At 48.8% G+C, this 19,995-nt stretch overlaps 7 protein-coding genes across 7 annotated transcripts; 1 reads left to right on the forward strand and 6 right to left on the reverse strand.

The window, feature by feature from the left end:
- T310_3120 (uncharacterized protein) lies at nt 1-781 on the reverse strand (the record flags this gene model as incomplete). Its single annotated transcript, XM_013473983.1, has 1 exon — nt 1-781. A coding segment is annotated over one exon (781 nt), but the record flags the coding sequence as incomplete, so codon positions are not given.
- Nucleotides 782-1,233: 452 nt separating this feature from the next.
- Nucleotides 1,234-2,318, forward strand: T310_3121 (uncharacterized protein; the record flags this gene model as incomplete). Its single annotated transcript, XM_013473984.1, has 2 exons — nt 1,234-1,394; nt 1,433-2,318. 2 exons carry the CDS (start codon nt 1,234-1,236, stop codon nt 2,316-2,318), a joined length of 1,047 nt encoding a protein of 348 aa, XP_013329438.1.
- Nucleotides 2,319-3,756: 1,438 nt separating this feature from the next.
- Nucleotides 3,757-6,959, reverse strand: T310_3122 (uncharacterized protein; the record flags this gene model as incomplete). Its single annotated transcript, XM_013473985.1, has 3 exons — nt 3,757-4,830; nt 4,888-5,624; nt 5,678-6,959. 3 exons carry the CDS (start codon nt 6,957-6,959, stop codon nt 3,757-3,759), a joined length of 3,093 nt encoding a protein of 1,030 aa, XP_013329439.1.
- A 1,610-nt stretch (nt 6,960-8,569) lies between these two features.
- T310_3123 (uncharacterized protein) lies at nt 8,570-9,801 on the reverse strand (the record flags this gene model as incomplete). Its single annotated transcript, XM_013473986.1, has 2 exons — nt 8,570-9,646; nt 9,718-9,801. 2 exons carry the CDS (start codon nt 9,799-9,801, stop codon nt 8,570-8,572), a joined length of 1,161 nt encoding a protein of 386 aa, XP_013329440.1.
- A 1,461-nt stretch (nt 9,802-11,262) lies between these two features.
- T310_3124 (Xenobiotic-transporting ATPase) lies at nt 11,263-15,454 on the reverse strand (the record flags this gene model as incomplete). Its single annotated transcript, XM_013473987.1, has 5 exons — nt 11,263-12,149; nt 12,223-12,345; nt 12,401-14,213; nt 14,271-14,931; nt 14,994-15,454. 5 exons carry the CDS (start codon nt 15,452-15,454, stop codon nt 11,263-11,265), a joined length of 3,945 nt encoding a protein of 1,314 aa, XP_013329441.1.
- Nucleotides 15,455-16,172: 718 nt separating this feature from the next.
- On the reverse strand, nt 16,173-16,852 carry T310_3125 (DUF757 domain protein; the record flags this gene model as incomplete). Its single annotated transcript, XM_013473988.1, has 5 exons — nt 16,173-16,242; nt 16,292-16,328; nt 16,387-16,671; nt 16,726-16,750; nt 16,808-16,852. The coding sequence occupies 5 exons, from the start codon at nt 16,850-16,852 to the stop codon at nt 16,173-16,175; spliced, it is 462 nt and encodes a 153-aa protein (XP_013329442.1).
- A 534-nt stretch (nt 16,853-17,386) lies between these two features.
- T310_3126 (uncharacterized protein) lies at nt 17,387-19,149 on the reverse strand (the record flags this gene model as incomplete). The annotated part of the gene is made up of 7 exons (XM_013473989.1): nt 17,387-17,483; nt 17,544-18,385; nt 18,436-18,555; nt 18,618-18,776; nt 18,829-18,905; nt 18,973-19,047; nt 19,113-19,149. The coding sequence occupies 7 exons, from the start codon at nt 19,147-19,149 to the stop codon at nt 17,387-17,389; spliced, it is 1,407 nt and encodes a 468-aa protein (XP_013329443.1).
- Between the last annotated feature and the right edge of the window lie 846 nt (nt 19,150-19,995).

Consider the following 19,995-nt stretch of genomic DNA (forward strand, 5'->3'; position numbering starts at 1 on the left):
TTCTGCAGCCTTTTCTTCTGCAGCCTTTTCTTCTGCTAGCCTTTTCTTCTGCAGCCTTGTCCTCTGCGGCCTTCTCCTCTGCGGCCTTCTCGTCTAGGACCTCTTCGTCTGAGGACTCTTCGTTTGGAGCCTTTTCTTCTAGGGCCTTCTTTTCTAGAGTCTTCTCTTCTAGAGCCTTTCCCTCAGACTTATTCGCTTGTGCCCCTATTTTCGAAATCTTGTCCGAAATCTTGTTCGGTATATCATTTATTCCAACCTTCTTTAACACTTCGAGAAGCTCAGGTGCACGTTCTCCAGGGGTAGTCGTCTTGCCCGATATCACGTTGCCTTCCTCATCCAGTTCTTCAACTATTTCCGTCACCGGAAATTCTGCATCCTTGGTGATAGGACCTGGATGTTCAACTGACAGAAACGAGTCCAGTTTGGTTTCTGCCGCTTCTAGCTGTTTTTCCATCGACCTAACATTCTGCTTCACGTAGTCTAACCTTCGCGATATGCGCTGAACAACCTGGTCCCGAGATCGTGTAAGGCCCTGTCCTTCTCCGATGAGGTCTTTGACCTCTTTCTCATCGACCACGGTGCCGGCGAATTCGCGGCCCTTCCGCAAAATATCGTCCTTCGTGCTGCCATCTTTGAGGGACGCGATCTCTTCTTTCAGTCCGTCGTATTCCGCCTCCCAGAGTCGCCAGTGGTAGAGTGACTGCTGTAATTTGCGGACATTTTCTTCCAGTTGAAGACGTTGGCGCTCAAGGTCCGCTATCGTATCATCAACTGTCGCCATTGTCCCGAGAGGCTTGTTGACGCCACAAGCGTAGGTAATAATATATAGGGCAGGCGTTGGGTGGAAGAATCTGGATCTCTCTCGCGGGACTTTTGCGGACGGAGGCGAAATGCCCCGCCCCGATTGGTCAGCCGCCCAAGCTTCCGCAGGCACGTCCAGAAGCTCTTCTTAGGCAATCATTCAATGAGAGAGCATCGACTCTCTTCACTCTGGCCACCTTCTCATTTTAGCCTCCAAGTTAGGTGACGATGTCTGTTCAGCGCAATGGTGTGAGCCACCGTGGGGAGGAGGATGGTGAGTCTCACCTTTCTTTTCATGTTCTCTTGCCGAGGGACCATGAATCAAGCTAACATGTCATATCGCCTCATGCAGAAGTATGTCCGGTCTGCAAGTCCTCGCGATACCTCAACCCGGACATGCGGTTCCTCATCAATCCAGAATGCTATCACAAGATGTGCGAGTCCTGCGTGGACCGCATCTTCTCGTCGGGACCCGCGCCTTGTCCGGTAGCCGGTTGCCACAAGACGCTGCGCAAGAACCGATTCCGAAAGCAGACCTTTGAGGATATCAGCGTTGAAAGGGAGGTCGACATTCGGAAGAGGGTCATGCAGATGTATGATTTGCAATCAGTCCGTCTTCTGCGATTCACAGAGTTGACTGGTCTTTTAGCCTGAACCGCAGAGAAGACGAGTTCGACAGCAAACGAGCGTACGATGACTTCCTGGAGCAGCGAGAAGAGATCATTTCCAACCTGGTCAACGGCATAGATGTTGCCAAGACCGAGTCGGACCTCAAGAGATACGCAGCCGCCAACATGGACTCGATACGAGCCAACCAGGTCCGCGAATCCCAGGAAGCAGCATCCTTCCTGGAGCAACAGTCCTTCGAGCAGGAACAGGCCCGCCTCCGCCGCCAGGCCGCCCGGCAAGAATATGAGAATGAACGGCGCGAGATGCTGGCCGGCCGGGAGGATGTCCTGGGTCGTCTGGCCGCTGGCTCACCCGGCGACGCTTCCTCAATCGCACGAGAGGGCCAGAAAGTCCTTCTCAAGAAATCCTCGGCCAGACGCAGCGAGGAAGATCGGATGCGCCAGAAGCAGGCTGCCCTGCGCAGCGTAGAAGCCAAGAGGGCGGCTGCCGCCGGTCAACCGGTCACGACCGCAGACACCGCGGGCGGCGAGGAAGACACGGGCTTCATCAAAGGTCTCAAGAAAGCCAAAGCCCCGGAGCCCGAAAAGCCGTACGATCCGTTCGGCGGTCTGGAGCCCGGCAAACGGGATTACTACGTGTTGCAGGATCGCTACCCATCGAGCTGGCTCGATCGGATCCGCGACGACGTGCGCATGCAGGCCGGTGGCTACGATTTGAGGGAATACTACTCCAGAACGCTACTCGAAGCCTTTGCGGGACTTGGCTGCTTTATTGACGAGGAGATCCCCAAACGAGACACCGCTGGTTTGGCCCTGTCAAAATCCGTGGCTACCGAGGGAGCTGCCGCTGCTGTTACCGCTGCTTCATCGGTCGGGAATGCTGTTTGATCGATCTTCCTGCCTATTATCACAAACATCATATCTGGGATAGATATCTCTTGAATTTTTTTTCTACTATCTATCTTCATGTCTTGTCTATTGGATCGGAATCTGCGAGCATAGCGACGGAGTTAACGGTATTTATTCTTAGGGTTCATTTAAAACGATATGGTTTGCTAGAGCAGTTCGAAATGGGCCAGGGGCTGGGTTCTGAATTTAATTTTTTTTCTTTGTCGATAGCTAGTTAAGACACTCGAAGAGAGGAAGGGGCCTAGAAAAGAAAAGAACAATGTGAGATGAGAAACAAGATACATACAATACAGGTCCGGTCAGGTCATGACATATCCAGTCTGTCTGTAACTGTTATTGTTGTCATGCATAACCATGACCATAACCATAACCATGACAATAACAGCAGAACCCATTTCTACCTGGCGGGGGAAAAAAAATCTTGGGGTTTCTCCGGGAAAGAGGGCACTCCTTATCAGATATTTTTTGTTTGGTTTGTGATGTTACAATATCACAGTTTCCTTTTTCGGAAGTAGTATATCATATTCATATACCTAACTAACCCATTATCTATAGATATTTGGGAGTCAGGAAGATAATAAATGCATGAATTACCGCAGCAGCACTGATTGATTCATACCATCCCTCACTATGTAACATATTCAGAGTACTGCCCATGACAACCGGAAATATATTGACTATACTTTCGAGAAAAAAAAGTATCACCTATCACCACAGAAAGAGAAGAAAGAAGAGACACGGAAGAATGCCATACAATACAATGGATGCTCCAATTTGCCTTGCGTGTGTGTCCGTGTGTGTGTCCAAGTAAAAAAAGAAACTCGAATGAATTCCAACCCAAACACGTCAACGCCCAAAATGAATAAGCTCAGAACGCGATAATACCTTAATAGGAAAATGAGACCTCAAGGAAAGACGCTTTCTCAAGAAACCCGTAATATGATCTTAATAACCCAAACCTTGCATCCCACAAATCCTCATTCGCGTACACCAAACTGTAAAGGTTCCCTCCGCGGACATACACCCAACAAGGATCAGTCAACACGAACAAGAACTTGAGTTCCAAGTGTACACAAAAGCTGAATCTGAATATGATGAGTTCGCGGACAAGCTCGTCCTTGCCAAGCAAGTCAAACGCCAACCCACGATCACTTAACCGGAAGCTCTACCACACAGGGACATCCACCTCCAATGAAGAGGTCAGTCTTGAACCTGACGTGGGATCGTTCCAGTAAGCAACATTCATTCAGACTCTGCCATGAGGATATATGGCAAGGTAATGACAGAAAAGAAAATCTGAAATGGAGACAATGGTAGAAGAAAAAATGGTAAAGGAACGATAAAGTATAAAATGTCGACAACTCATGCCATAAACCCGGACAAAAATCATATGCATCTCAAGTGTCCATCTTCGCAACTAGTCATTCCGTCCGCTTTCAACACTTCGGCCAGTTACCTCAACGGTGCTCTCAAACCCCTCCCAGGGCAATTCATCGTCAACATCTTCAGTGTCATCAGGGGCCTCAGATTTCTTGCGAGTTGACTCATCCGTTGCGCCAGTCAAATCAGCCGTTCTTCCTGCATTGATATCAATTCCAATCGACTGGAGAGTCACTTCCACTTCATGTTCGGTCATCTCGTGGCCATCTTGCTTCTGTCCCTCAAGGACGTCGTACAGCGCATAGATCTGATCTGCTTTTGTGTCGACTTCCTTCAACAATTTCTCGATTCTTTTGGACAGAGACTTCCTCTGCCGTTTGCTGAGCGATGCGTCATGCTTAGTGTAGGCACTCTGATAAGTTGCAAGCTGCATCTTGAGATGTGCCAGTTCATCTTCCAAGCTCTTGAGCACCGTTGCAAGGGCGAGTGCAGGTGGCTGTGATGGGCGCATGGTGGGTTCCTCATTGTAAGCGGATGGCTCAGGCATGCGTTGTGAGACTGGAACGGGCTTAGGAATCGTAATAGTCTTCCGATTGTCTCCATGCTCGTGGTCGTGAGAGGCCCCGTTAGGGAGTAGACGTTTGCACACTGTACAATTCTTCCCATCATGTCGAGCAACGCTATTCAACACCTTCTGCGCGGATTCAGAAAGTTTTGCAGTTGGATGGGCTTCTGAGTCTGCATAACGAAGCGTAATGTCAGGAAGAATAAAGGCAGATGTCATCTCCGCCGTGGGCCTTCGACGCCGGCTGTGGGTGGGAATAGAATTGTCGGAATGGCGTCTTCGGCGCTCAGAGGCCGCTTGATCATCCTGCCCATCCAAGTCGATTTTACCAGTAGCCGTAGTCTCACCGATCGCTGATGAAGGTCGGGGCACCTTTTCCTTGGTCTCCTTCAGTGAGGGTTTCCGTGAATGTTCAGAGACCTGTCCAGATTGACGTCTGGGTCCGACAGATGCATTGGCGGCAACTTCCTTCGACAAAGACTGTCGCTGCTTCCGGGCTGCCCTCTCTTCTTCGAGGGTCTTGCGGAGCTGAGCTATCTCACGAGCCTAAAAGTTTATGAGTACATGACAGGGGGGAAAGAAGGGGGTATCATGACAACTTACATCAATAAAGCTCAAAAACGTCACGTCCTGGTCGGCGGAAGCTTGGTTTCGAGCGTCCTCCGTCAAGTTATCTAAGTTCACGTCAAGAGGCTCGCTCGTGTTGGTTTCCTCAACGATCACACGTTTAACTCGTTGCTTGCCGGTATTTGGCTGTTTCTTGCTCTCAGCACTTTCTGTCTTGGCATGACCGGGAGACTGAGAAGATTTCAGATGTGTGGAAGCGCGGGTAGGTTGAGACAGGTTGAGGGAGAACAATTCCTCATCCTGCCTTTCTTTCTCGATCTTGGAAATCTCCTTCTCAATTTGGCTGGAAATCCTAGCCTCCGGCGGTGCGGCCCTTGAGCCCCGATCCTGGTTTCTGGACTGTTCGCGACCGCGTCGGGTCGACTCGACACTGCGCTGGGTATGGATTTGGCTGTCATCGTTGTTATCAGCTGCCATGGCATCTGCCTCCCAATGCTTCTGATTCGTTGAATCACGAGTGTCGCCTTCGTAACCTCCCAGTTTCTGAGATAACGAAGTCAACTTCGCAAGCTGAGCCCTCAGCTCTGCGTTCTCTCTCCGCAATGCCTCATTCTCCTTCTTGTAGTCCTGAGCATTGAGATAAGCGACACCCAACTGAGACACGGCCGAATCTCGCTCACGCGACAAGTTCTTAAGCGTCGTTTCGTGAACTTGAATCTTTCGCTCCGCGATGTCAAGGCTGTTCTGCAGAGCCAAATTCGCCGCTTCCAACCCTAGACAGTAGATGTTAGCAAAAGATGAAATTGAAGGGAAGACGATTACGTACTATTTTTCTCTTGCAGCAACCTTCTGCTGCTTCTTCCTTGATCCTCTTCGTCTCCCGTCTTTAGGCGATCATATTGCTCTTTTTGGCGACGAGATTTCTCAGCCTTCAACAACGCATTTTCCTGTCGAACAGCATCCAATTTCCTCTCGGCTTCGGACTTAGCGAATTCCAAATCCGCCACTTTGTCCTGAAGGAGTTTCAAAGAAACGAACAGGGCCTTCTCGTCTTCTGGAATGGGTACCGAGTCAACCGGCAGATGATCCTGAGTCTGGGAGAGATCTGCAGCTCCACCCGATGGGGAGACAAAACGCGTAGTCCGCGATTTGCTCTGGCGGGGGAAAACGGGTGTGCCATCCTCATAGACTCCGGAGACGAGTTCCGAAAGGTTTGGCAGGTCAGGGAGAAGAAACGAGTGGTGGGCGGTAGTATCAGGAAATGTATTTGTCGTGTATGTCCCGTTGGCAGGGACATTCCGCGAGTTCGCAGCAAGCTTCCCGCGACGACCTTCCTTTAAGAGGGCTTCGCGAGAAGCTTGGTCCACGGCCGCCGCGACCTGAGCCGAGACGTCTCTGTATCCGAAGCGGGTTGTTCGTGCGTTTACCGAGATGTTTTGGGGTCTCTCATCACTGATGTATGAGCCCTCATATGTCTCGCGAACCTTTGCATGCATCTCCGACAGAGTACGCCGCTGCTCAGTACTGCGAGTCCCAGAAACGGTTGAATTCTTTGATTTGCTTGGCTGCGGGTCGACGTTCTCCTTCTGTGCCTGACTCGCGCGCCTGATCTGAGCATCCTTGCGGAGATTGTCGGAACTATTCACTCGCTTTGAGGAGCTGCGCAGTGCAGACTTCGGGGGCGTGTGCGAAGAAGGAGGATAGTCGACTCTAACGGCCGGTGAAGACGAGCGCACACTGTTCTCAATGCTCATCATTGAGTTGCGAGAATCGTCCAGTCGATTTTCAGGTTTCTTAGACCCTCGTCCCACCTCAATTGAAATGTCATCATCTTCTTCTTCCTCTTCTTCACTCTCGACATCGGAAAATTCTGGAAACGCTCGCTCGATGGCGGACGTATTGATAGCGTAGTCTGGCTCTTGACGCGGGGAGGTGCGATTCTTCCTTGAACTTCCTTGTACACTGCCTTGTTGGTCAGAGACTTTATCGCTGTTATCAAGCTGCCTAGTCGAAACAAGGGCTTCATGCTCCGGGTCAAAGTCCGACAGCGAGGAGTCGCCTATCGACGTGTGCGTTGTTTCGTGTCGCGTATTGTACTCGCGCGCCATGTTGAACGAATTCAGTTATCAGGTAAACTTCGAAGTTCAATAGCTTCCCATGGGCTGAAGTTCGCGCCTTATTCCTCGAGTCCTTTGTTGTGCTATGTGGATTAGTTCTGCTCGTGTTGGGATCGAAATAGGCGACAACACGCGTTACCCGTCTCTTTCTTGTAGCGTGTTGCACCAAATAAAAAACAAAATATGAAGGTGAACCAACAATAAACGAGTAGGATAATGCGCAGTAAATAAGCCGCAGCACCCGGTACAATTAATCCGCGGTATCAATGGCGCGTCGATGGAATGACAAGCTCGCTGGCTCGACAAGCGTGGGAAGTTGTTGTCGGTCCGGGAGCGAAGCCGTTAGTCCAGTAATTTAGGTAGTTTGGCTGGGTTTGTTTACGTTTTGCGTGGGCGGAACACTTTGGTTGGCGGCTGGCGGGTCGGTGAGTGCCGTGGCTCGAGGCGGGCAAGCACTGCCTTAATTAGATCTAATCCGTGGCCAACACGTCGCTTGCAACATATAATAATTCATCAGGCTCTGAATCAGAAGGAGATACTGTTCGCTCTCTCCATATGGTTACTTCGGCTCAAAAATTCCTACAAGGACGTTGAGCAGCAGTAAGTTGTGCGGTTAATTGTATGTCAAACCCAATATACTATTTATCTTTCTACATATGTGTTTACCAATGTAGATATGTAATACAGTCTTTTATAGCAGTATTTTTTTTGAATGAGAGTGCAGATATGCTAAGAATACTGTACAAGAATCAAGGGCGTCGATTGATGCTTGGACCAGGGTCTAGCTCTGTTGGTTTTCTTTGAGTGATATATAGAAGATATGGGTTCCGTTGGTTGCTCTTTGTCCAGGAAGCACACTCGCCAGAGTAATATTTTTTTTTAACTGTATCCAAGGACAGATCCTAGGTTGAATAATAAGATTTAATCTTACTAGACAGGGGAGACTCTCATGGTCATTCGTCATTCCTTATTCTCTCAGTTCGAGATGTCAAATGCCAAGCAATTGATATTTACATGATTACCCTAGGAAGATAAGCCACCAAAGTTGACTCTGACTCGCTCCAAAAATGACAAATGGAAAGAAACCAAGAAAGATCCCAAGGTTCATTATATGTGGAAGAAAAATCTGAATAGTGTGGGAGGACGTAGAGCATTCATATCATCACTGCTCGGGAAAAAAATAAGAAAATGGAGGCCTGTAGCTGTCCCTCCATGCCAGTAATGCACGTCACAGTGCATGGAACACTTAAAAAAACCACCATATTTACACAGGAAAGTCGCCTTGAAGTACATGTACAGAGGGGAATGGTAAAGAATACGCAGGTAAGTCATAATCATCATCATCATCATCAAGCAGAATCTCACGTGCAAAGTTCCAGATTCCATGGAATGCCAAAAATCAAAAAGCTCCGCCAAACGCCATGCGGCTTTCAGAAACCCTAAAAAAATTTTCTCACCTAGGACGCCAAAGGGTGGAAAGAGGGAGGTCTTGTGAAAAAGATAATTGAAGCCATTTCAAATCTTCTCAGATACTATGCCCGAGTATCACGCATTGGAAAAACATAGAAGGTGAAAGAGGACAGTCTCGACGAGACAGTCGACTACGGATGCGAAGATGGGGAATGAGGGGTGGCGTCCGATGACTCTGATTGCGTCTGACCAGCGCTCACTGGTGAGTTGGGTGCAGGTGTATTTGCTGAACTGCTCAGCGGACTCGCCAAGTCGATGCGGATGGTTGGTAAGCGCTCGATCGTCGGCAGACGTGGAGTGTCCTCTTCGCGATCTGCCACCGGACTTTCGTACGGTGGTGCCTCGCCCCAGTCGATTTCGTCGTAGTCCGGAGGGGGGATCTGAGACATGCCAACGTCGCCATCGTCTGGGCCAATCTGGGTGGACACATGAGAGATAGCAGGTTGCGATCGAATCGAATTGCTGGCGTCCGTCCCGATCGCCGACACGGAGTCGAGCAAGGGGCGTTGGTCAGAATCGGCTGAACAGGCGCGAATGCGGGAGCCATCGTGCCGGACATGGCCCAGGTCGGCATAGGAGACGGCTGAGACACGCCTTTCACGCCCGCGAGACTGATGCTCTGCCAGCATGGCCGCTGCTGTGCTCTGATTCCGGGCAGCCCTACTTTCGCGACTGAGCTGCTCCAGTCGCTCATAGTCACCCCGGGCACGGGCCTCCTGGCGTTGCCGTCTACGCTCTTCCCGCTCTGCGATCTCCTGTCGTCGTCGGAGGCGGATCTGATACAATGCTTCCATTTCCTCTTCCCGGCGCATCTCTTCCTCTTCAGCCGTTTCGGGAAACTCGACAACAACATCCATGCCTCCACGCTCCCCTTCTCGAGCGATGACCTGCTCCGTTGGCTTAGGGACAGGCGAGTAAGCAGGAAGCGTGATGATGGAACGGATGGACGTCATCCGCTGAGGAGCGTTCGAGTTCGTACCCGGCTCTTCCGAGGCGGCTCCATTGTAGGTCGTATCCTCGTCGCGGTTGCACACTCCATTCGGGACCTGTCCATACCGTCGTGACGTTCCGGGAGTCCATTCGTTCCATTTCCGCTTTAGAAATTTCCCGGGGAGTAACTTAGGTGCACAGTTGTTAATGCGAAGACGCCGTATGAAGTAGAAGGCTGTAAGGATCCAAATTATAGCGAGAATCAAGACAACCGCCACCTGAGATGATAATCAGAGATTGGCAAAGATTTCTAATCTCCTCACGACCCGGAAGGGGAAAGCAAACTTACGATGGTCTCGACCTGGAGGTGGTTACTTGACCCGTCGTCCTGGCGGGCTTGGAGCTGCTGGCGCTGCTGCAAGGGAATGCGCATTTTTCACGCCTGGAGGGGAGTCACAATGTCATGAATCCATCGACTAGAGATGTGTATGCAGCTTGCTTTGTTGTTAAAGCGTTGGTGATATGTGGAAGAGCCTATAGCTGACTCGAGTTCTGGCAGAACAGCAGCGATAAGCTGTGGTGTCAATCACTGTCTCCGCAGCTCCAAGATAATGAGCTATCGTAAGGCTGTTTAGATGAATGGCCCACAAATGACACAGTGATCGACAGAGGGTCAAGATTAAACAGTGGAAGATGAGGATTGAAGGCAAGAGCAGCGAGAATGGACCAACGTAAGACAGGTGGAAAGCTGCCTGCGCGACACTTACACAAGAGAGAAAAAACACTGATGTGGTCGGACAGTCAAGCTGGAGCAGGTTGCAGAGATAGAGACGCTAATGCTAGGTAATTGGCCAAGCCAGGCTCTGTCATTAGTCGCTTTGATTGCATTGTGGCTGACGCTGGATGCAACTAAAGAGTGAATGCTGAGTCGTGAGTCGTGAAACTGTTTGCTTCTCCAGCAGAGACCCTAGTGGCTGGTATTCGCTGTCAGACTCCACCAGCTAAGCCCTGCTCGAAGAAATAATAATAGCCTGGTGACAGCCATGCCTGGATAGCAAACAAACAAGAAAGAATTCAACAGTCAAGAGTCGGCATGGATGGATGCAATAGAGCATCATCATCATCATTATTATTAACTGGCATGTTAATGATTACTGTCAAAAGAAAACACAGCATCGTGCAACAATTGACTAGAGCTGAGGTACCTAAGAGCTGAGGGAGGTGCCGGTCTCAGGCCTCCCGTGCGGTTGACACTTCCAGAGTCTTGGAACCTCCGCTGGCGGATCCATTTTTAGAAAATTCTCGGCCTTCCGACGTAACCTCGACCACCGTCTACTCCGTAATTATTACTGGTAATCCTGCATTTGATCCACTTGAAATTATTACCAGCTTGGAGAGAATTTTTTTTTAAAAAAACAGGTGTACTACCTTTAGCAGTTTCTTTTAGCAGTTTGACGTACATGCAAATCAGCTCTTGGGTTAATGAAGGGGCCACTTTAAAAAGTGGAATCAAATGCAGTAATTTGTACTGTTATTCGATTTCTCAGATTCACTATTAGCTAATCGACCATAGTGCATCCATGGATGGTAGAACTTCTATGAGGAATCCCCGTTGAAGAATTGTGCTTGCATAATAAACCGCGTGGCAGATGCACTTTGTGGCCCACCACAGTTCGAACCATCTGCCTGCCTATTTGGGTAGGTAAATTAGGTATCCCCTTAAGTGAGGCATCGAACAGTTTTCTATGTCCAAACCGTCCCATCCCAAAAATATTCCGCATCTAGGTCGTCGATTAATTAACACATGTGGTCTGACTGCGGAGGTGCCAACGAAATCACTCGATTGGACAAAAACAGCTAAATGACTACTTGCAGACCATGGACTTAAGATTCTTCAAATTAATTCATCTTGCCGCCCAGCGAGCATCTCTTTCAATTTGCCTCCAGGACGCTGCATGAGATCATGATACGGGCCCTGTTCCGCGACCGATCCACCGTCAATGACGACGACGTTATCCGCCATTTCCATTATCTCTTTCGCATGCGTGATCAGAATCACCGTCAGGCCTTTTCGGGCCGCTACCAGCTTCTGGATTGATCGACGGATGATTTCAGCACTCTCTCCGTCGAGATTGGAGGTGGCTTCATCGAGAATCAGGATTCTTGGCTGGCGAACGAGTGCCCGTGCGATCACCAGTCTCTGCGTTTGTCCACCAGAGAGTCCGAGACCCCCGTCTCCTACCAGAGTGGAATAGCCTTCAGGAAGCGAACAGATAAATTCGTCGATTCCGACCGCTTGCGCAGCAGCCCGAATGTTCTTCATCGAGTTGAGTCGGGAGCATGGGTTGAGCCCGTAGGCGATGTTGGCTCTGATGGTATCAGCAAATAATCTAGGATGCTGGGGCACAAGAGCAATCAGGGATCGCAGGGTGGGAATATGTAGTTGCCAAATATCCATTCCTCCAAGGGTGATGGCTGGTGGTCCGCTGAGAGACGACGACGAAGGATAGAGACCCAGCAGTAAAGATGCTATGGTAGACTTTCCCGATCCGGAGCATCCGACGATGGCAGTGCATGAATTTGCTGGGATAGTGAGGGAGAAGTTTCGGAGAACTAGAGCTTCTGGACGTCGAGGATATCGAAATTTGAGGTTGGTGAACTGCACCGGAACTGGCTCGAAGACTCGCAGTTTACCAACGTGCTCGTGTGATGACGCGAAGGGTAGGCGAGAAAGGCGCAGAAGACGGGTCGCAGTATCACAGGCTGAGTTAATTTGAGGAACTAAATCGACGGTCAGTGGGTTAGCAATTATCTTCGGAAGGGGCGAAGAGAATGGTGTCCATTCCCAACGTACTCCAGGATATAACAGTGTTCGCATAACCAATGCTGAATAGAATCATTGCGAATACGGATATAGTATCCGTTGCAGCGAATTCTCCTGACGATGTCAGGACTGCTCCGTAGTAAAAGAGCAACGCTATACAATGGTCAGAGGAATGCAGTTTTCATCTTCCACTTTGAGGATCTCTTACCGCTTGCAAAGATGATTGCCGATTCAACAAGACCGAAGAATATCCCGGAATATGCAGCACGCTTCAGCGCCACAATCATTGCCTTCCTCAAGATCCCAGAGTGCTTCGAATGAAAGTATGACTCGAGCGCGAAGGCTCTCACAGTACGGATATCAGAAAACGTCTCAGAAAAAATGGAAGCAACTGTCTCGTTGATATCGTTGCTCTGAGATTCCCATTTTCTGTTCACGCTCTCCAATCCCCTTGTGATGGCATACATAACTGGACCGCATGCGAGGCTGACCAGCGTCAGTTTCCAACAGATGAAGAAACTCCACACAACGGCCATGATTATAGTCACGGCAGCAACCAGTGCGGAGCCAGCAAACCTACCAACAAGATTTCGAATCTCCTCAGCATTTTGGTCCAAGCAAGCCGTCAGATGGAGAGGCTTATTTTCCTCCTCCTCGAACCAGGAACGTGGTTGATCGAGGATCCTCCTCATGGCTTCATTCCGGAGTGAATCCATCCAGACCTGGCCACAGTATTCCAGGAGATAGTGCATAATAAACGATACAATCGCATCACCCACGGCAAGACCTAAAACTGACAAAGACCATCTCCTTGCCAGATTCGCACGGTTCCCTGCTGCATAGAATGCTTCGAAGAGCTGTGACAGTAGGTACGAGAAAATTGGAGTTGCACTAGCATGCAGAATGGCGAAAATTAACGAAAGCACAAGTATTGTGCGTTGTTTCAAAGTCAGGAATGATGGAATGGTAAGAAGAATCCTGAGAAGCGATGATATCGGACGCACGGGGATCTGTTCCACATCGCCGTTGATGACGTGTTTGACTGGCTCAATAGGAGGCTTGTGACGGCCTATGGCTGGCTTGTGACTTATTGGAGGCGCACTTATGTGTTCATATTGGAAATTTGAATGGCTGGAAGCCTGTTCATCGTTGTAATGGGGAATAGAGAACCCGTCAATGTATGCTGTTTGAAGAGATGTCGTCTCTTCGAATGACGCATCCGATGAAGTATCAGAGTCGTTATCAGAGAGTTCAAGAAAACCATCAACTGAAGGAGCCTCTGGCAATTTTGAATCACTGATTCCCGAGTTTGACAAACCATCTCTTTCATCAGAGAAAAGGCTGCAACTTCCTATTAAATCCTTTTTGTAACCTGAAGCGACCACACGTCCTCGTTCTAGGACGTAAGCGAAGTCGTCCCCAAGAATTTGTGTCGTATCATGGGTGATTATAATCGTGGTCTTCCCTTTCCGCCAAGTACGGATGGCGTCCATCACTGCAATCCGATTCCGGTAATCGAGTGCGCTTGTACACTCGTCCAGGATGAGAATCGGGCTATCTTTCATTCTGGCTCTCGCAATAGCGACCCTCTGTTTCTGACCCCCGCTAAGGAAATTGCCGCCTACACCGACAACTGTTTCCAATCCCTTAGGTAAATGGCTGATCACGTCCTGAAGTTTTGCAGTTTCAATACAAGCCTCAATTTGTTGCCTTGTGACATTTTCCCGGTCGTTGCTACCGAATAGAATATTCTGCGAAAGGGTTTCGTTGAAAAGAAAGCTTTGTTGTTGAACGAGTGTAATGTTATTCCGGATCCAAAGGGCATCTATCGTCTGTATTGGGTTCCCATCAATGAGAATTTCACCTGAGTAAGACGAGTAAAATCGTAAAAGTAGGTTAGCAAGAGTGCTTTTTCCAGATCCGCTTCGCCCGATAATGAATGTCGTCTTTCCAGCTGGGAAGAAGATATTTGTAGAGCTGAGCACGAGCCTCTTGGGTTGGGATGGATAAGCAAAAGAAACCTTTACTGTAGTTAGTTTTTTTTATAAAAAAAAGAAGTTGCATCGATATATACTGACATCTCTCACTTCAATGTCCCCTCTGCAGGGAGTAGAATGCCAGTCTCCGTCCGCGACTGGAAATTCTTCCGGGTCAGAACAGTGCAAATAAGACTTCAAAGTAGCTCCCGCGATTTTACCCCTTTCCAAGGCAGGAAGGTGGTTCACGATCTGTTCTATGGACTGTATAGCCGCCAAACAAGCCCAGAAGGTTCTTAGGACATCGCCTGAAGAGAGTTGTCCCGAGTCTACCAACGAGCTCCCGTACCAGAAACCTTGGACGAACATTCCAAACGCCATGAGCCGGGTGACACCTATCTGAAGCGAAGTTAGAAGTGCTAGCCTCAAGTAGCAGCGTGCGGCTTCTCTGATGCACGAAATAAATCGCGAGTACGTGGGAAATTGCCCGTTGAAACACTTTACGACTTCGACAGCAGTAAAAGCATCGTAAGACAACTTGGAAGCATCAGTGAGCTTAGACTGCTGCGCTTCGATGATAGGTTTCATCCTGGAGGAGAGAAAGGTGATCAACGCAGAAGAGAATGGTACTGCGGCCAGAGTTACTAGAGCGACCTTCCATGAAGTATAGAAGGCAAGTTCTAGCGCTGCGACAGTTCGGACTAAATGTTGCAGTGTAAAACCGAGAGGCTGAGATGTAGCGATCTGTAATTCTCGAATCTGTCTGTGCAAGAGTTAAAAGATTATATAGTTTCCCAGCAAACACCCTTAACAGAGCAAGCTTACTTTTGTGTGTGCGATAAAAATGCTCCGACTCCTTCTTTCCTCATGTCGAACCATCGAAGCTCTTGGCTCAGTAACGCACGAAAAAGCTTCTTGCGAGCGCTTCTTGCCTGTAGCTCCGCAAATACAACCCAAAAAAAGAAGTAACCTCCATTGAGACACCAACCTACAACGCCTAATCCTAGAAGTATAAGACCGTCGTTGGATACCCTTGCGAGCAACTGGGATCCGGAAATAGCTTCAGAGCCGAACTTTGTGAACGAATCGAACAACTTCCCGAGATAGATCGCGAAGGCAGGGATGACTAGGCCGGCAAAAAGGGTGAATGTGGATGCGAACGCGACTATGAGAGCATGCTTCCGTGAAGTGAAGCAAAATAGCGTAGTCCAGCTTGCATCGAGTTGCGCTTCGCCTTCGTGTTCAGGACGAGTATCGTCAGCCAACACTTCCTGCCCTTCGGACATTTGGGTCCCAGATGAGACACGCGTTTTAGTTTTGGGTGACATGTCCGTGTCGAAATGCCCCCATTTGTGACTGACACTTTCTGTATCTTGGAGGACGATGTCAATGCGAAAATAGGAAAGGGACGATGATGCCGTCTCCTAGGGAAACAAGCCACAGACATGCTGAGAACATGGAATTGTGTAAATTTGGAGAGAAACAAATACTTAAATACACGCAGAGTGATGCAATCGAGGCAAACAGAGAACAATAGGGTGGACGCATTTTGCTTAGTATTGTTCTCTGCAAGCGGGATATCCCAAGTCATGTGACAGTGAATGGAGAGTACTAGGGCTACCTTCAAGTGACTTGGGGACAGTGATCGCGTATCATAGCTCATATTATTCTTTGTCGCATGCTCATCTACCTTCAGGAATTGACAGAATTCGGTATAATCGTTATTCCGTTGATTGAAGACTTGTTATCGCAGGATTGCAAGCAGAATGTGCTGTACTACAGCCAATGTTCCAGATCGGTAGGACCTTCAGCTTGGGTCTCCATTTATATGATGGAGTACCTTTCAGCCTGCTGAAATACTCGAATATAGTCCACCACGGATGGAGGCATGAGTTGCGATGCAAGCTGCACGCCGTGGGCCGTTTCGAGCTATGCAAGCTCCTACTAGGTGTCCAGAGACCCAAATAATCACATCGAATGCTTAATAAACCATTCCCTCGCAATTTAGGAGCTCGACTTCTCTTTTTCCTTCTGCGCTCGCTCGTATATCCAGTCGTTCAATCCAGCGCGGTTCCTAAGGCATGTCAGTAGTTCCCACGTTTGGCTATAAGAAGACCACGTACCTAGCGATTTCTATAGCGTAGAATTGCATTCGCATCGCTGTAAAAACACATTAGTACTCCAATAACTGTATAAACCAGGTAAGCCGAGAGCATACCAAAGATTGTGGTGTCTTTGTCGTATTCGTATTTCGGATTTGTTCGCAAGATTGTGCCGAAGTTGAAGTCGCTGATTTTCTTCTCATATTGATTCATGAAATTGCGCCACTTCTCCTTGCCCTCTTTGCTCTTCATCTTGTCTTCGTCGATAGTCTCGCTGGGGTCAAAATCCGGGAATTCCTTCTTGAAATGTTCGTAAATCTCGTCGTCCATTTTCGTCAGGCGCAGCTTCGACCCCGGCACTTTCTCGAGGATTGACCAGTATGTCATCAGATGCTCCACAGCTATCGCGATCGTTTAGATAAGTTCACATATGGATGCACGATTGGAGCGCAGACCTTTCACTGCGAATTGCTTCTCCATCTAGCAGCACGGGTCAGTGTTGCGACGAGCAAGTGGCGTGCGCCGATAAGCACCCACCTCCTCCAAATTCTCCGCCTTCTCCGGGTCGAATGGCTTCGACATGTTGGGCAAACTGATCGCTTTATTTTATTAAAAATCTATTCAAAATAAAAGAGGAGGACGCTGAAGAAAATGGGTTTCGATGGTGGAATATGTTGGTTGTTTTCAGGTTGTGGAATGATTAATTAATGATCGCTGATGGGGGTCCCCGCGATACTGCCGATTTTTTTTTGTTGCACCGCACTTAGTCACAGTGCCCCTCCGCTTCGAAAAGCGGCAATACGTCATCAGGCTATCTTGGCGCTACATCCATACAACATGGGAACAAAAGAGGAAATTTGGATTATGTACTTTGACGAAAATTGGAAACTTCTTTATTATTATCTTACATGATGGTAAGGCATAGTATTATTTACAGTGTTGCCCTGTCGTCGAAAACTGACATTTGACAAGAATTGCTGGTAAGGAACAGCCCTGTTCCGTGCTCCTTCCAGCTCCAACCGAAAGACGATGTTGGCGATAAACACACCGGAAAAAATGGCAACAAGAATCCAAATATGGGTTGAGAAGTAAACCAACAAATATAAACTTGTTATCTCAGTCGCTATCGGCGTCATCCGGGAGTTCTTCAAGTCTTCCTTCGCGAGCAGCCTGAGCCACCGGATGTTCAGGGATTAGGCCACGCTCCTTTGCCCTGTTTGCAGGTAAGCAAATAAGCTTTTTTAAGAGTTTAAAGTGATTGATTGGGACTGACCTTTCGAAGAGAACAAACAGCCTCTCTGCTTCTCTTTCCTTTTCTTCTTTACTCATGGGAGGCCCGTTGTCCTTTGGCTCCGCATCCCATCGTTGACCTGTAATAGGATTGATATCCGGATCGAAACCACCGTTGCTTGTAGAAAATGCTTCGCCCGCATTTTGTGGTATTTCCATTCCTCGAGAGGCAAGGAAGCCCGCCGCAAAGCCGTATCCGATATTTTTCGTCAGATTCTCCGCGTTCTTCCCGGAAAGAACAAACATCAGCTCTGAGATGGCAGTCTTTAGGTGTGTTGATGGTGTTGTGGAAAGTCTCAACAACTTTGAAGAAAGTGTATCAGACCGCCCAATGGGTTGGCTGCGATCATTATCTTCAGGGAGAAGTAGCCATTGCATGTACTTTCTGGGACCTTCAGGAGCCAGTTCATAGATCGTGATGAGCAAATGCAGCAGCGGAACTGCACGTGAATCGAGCTCCTCTGATTTGTACTCGGATACTGCCTGGTCCAAGATGTTGATCAGTTTGTCCACATTGCAATTCTGGTTAAACTTTGGGAAAAGCGGGCTGCTTTCGAATTTGCCCTTCTTTTCGTCTAGATCGAGTGTCGACAGAGCATTGATAAGATACCCGATCAGACCATCCAAAGGCTGACTCGGGATCTCTATGCGGCTGATGATCTTGAAAATGTGGGGAATCGAGGGAGTGAACGTGTCTGCCAAATCCGGATAGAGCTTCGCAACGTTGAAAACCAATTTCAACGTATCCGTCAAAGCTAATTCATCTAATTGGGACGTCGCCTTTTTCCCATTCTTTGGGAATTGCTTCGCATGTCTCGCAATTTGCTGCCATGGGTCAGAAGTGGGTAGATGCGATAATTTCTTAGGCTTCTTACATAGTTGACGTTGTCGCCCAGAGAGTGTTGTTTAATGAGTTTATCAAAATCCATGGTAGTATCGTAGGTGCAGAGAAATAGAATCCGAGACACAATCATCTCGTCTTCTGAATTATCTGTCTTTATTCAACGACAACGATTAATGATCATCCAAGGAGACTTTGGGAAAGCTGTCTACATACCTTGAGTCTTTCTGCTAGCTTGCCACCATAGCCTGTATCCACAAAAATCTGGCGCGTGCTGGAGTTCAGGAGAAGAGCATTTGCAATGCATCTCAAGGCGGCACGGCGTATATCAGCAGTTTCCCCCTCGAAACCATACTTCGCCAATACCTCTATGCCCTACAGCAATTTAGAAACCATATATATCCGTTGTAGGAAAGGATGGAAATACTCTTTTTGAGTAAATCGGATCTGCGTTCTCCGGTTTTGTGCCATATTGTCGCACCGTCAACAGCGTCTGGACCTTTTCTGTGAACAGTCGAGAGTGTCAGCTTTTGCCTGTAGCAGAACCGGTCTTTGGTACCCTATTACTTACGAGATGGAGATAACGTCTTTTCTTTTAAGTCCTTTTCGAGGGTGTCGATGAGTCTGCCCACTTCTTCGAGCTTCTCTGCAGGAACATTTCATGTCTTAGCCTTGACACCATGCGACATGGTAATTGGCGCTCCTACGTACCTCGGCCCTGAAGCTCCCCAAAAACCATCGTCGCCATTGTTGATCAAACCATTCAAGAAGTATGTGGTTTTGAAGAGTTCTTCGCTTGGCTTGAGCGACCAGAATTCCGGTCAGAAAGTTCCGGAAAGCTGATGCGGGAACGGCGTCTTGTCTCTCTGCGAGTGGAAGCAGTCGCACACAAAAAGACCGGTGAAACTAGTATGCCAACAACTAATGCACGCAGCGGAAGAAAAAGCTATACCACTTGATGGCAGTCTCAAAAGCTCGATGGAAATACAGAACAAGGCTCGAGGTTCATCATTGACGCTAAGGCGAACTGGACCCCAAACCAGTGCCCCGGCGGTCGAGGGGCAGATATCTCCACTCTGGCTGATTCGAAGCGCTTCCCCGCAAGCACTCAAGCCACTCAACGAGCATCTTGTAGGAGTTGACCAACCTCGCACGCAAATGTCTACGGAGTCGCGAATTGAATGCTTGGCAGTTGCATTAATATTATAATCCGCAGGACCTTTCCATTTGCAGGTTGCTGGGAGATGTGCTCGTCAACCATGGACAGCGTGGTGGCCTGAGGAACCCATGCGTCATTGTGGGCCTAGTTGATGCCTGAGGCTTAAAAACGCGCTGCGGCCACTTTACGCGTGCACCAGCCAAAGGCGCGATCTCCGCGGCTCGCCCGACGCTCAATGCGCGTCCAGCTGCAGCGTTGGCGTGCCTGCGGACTAGCAGCAAAATTAATTGTCGAGGACAGCAATTGCTTCAGATGACACCCCCCTGAAATCTCTGAACGCCTGGGCAGTGCCCTTTGACTGAGTCGGTCTTCACCCTGCTCAGCCATGACTTACAGTGCTGTTTCTTCCCTACCAGCCGTCCCTTCCTTTCACTG

This window comes from Rasamsonia emersonii (assembly GCF_000968595.1).
Source record: "Rasamsonia emersonii CBS 393.64 chromosome Unknown ctg1118621760052, whole genome shotgun sequence".
In the NCBI taxonomy this organism is placed as follows: Eukaryota; Fungi; Ascomycota; class Eurotiomycetes; order Eurotiales; family Trichocomaceae; genus Rasamsonia; species Rasamsonia emersonii.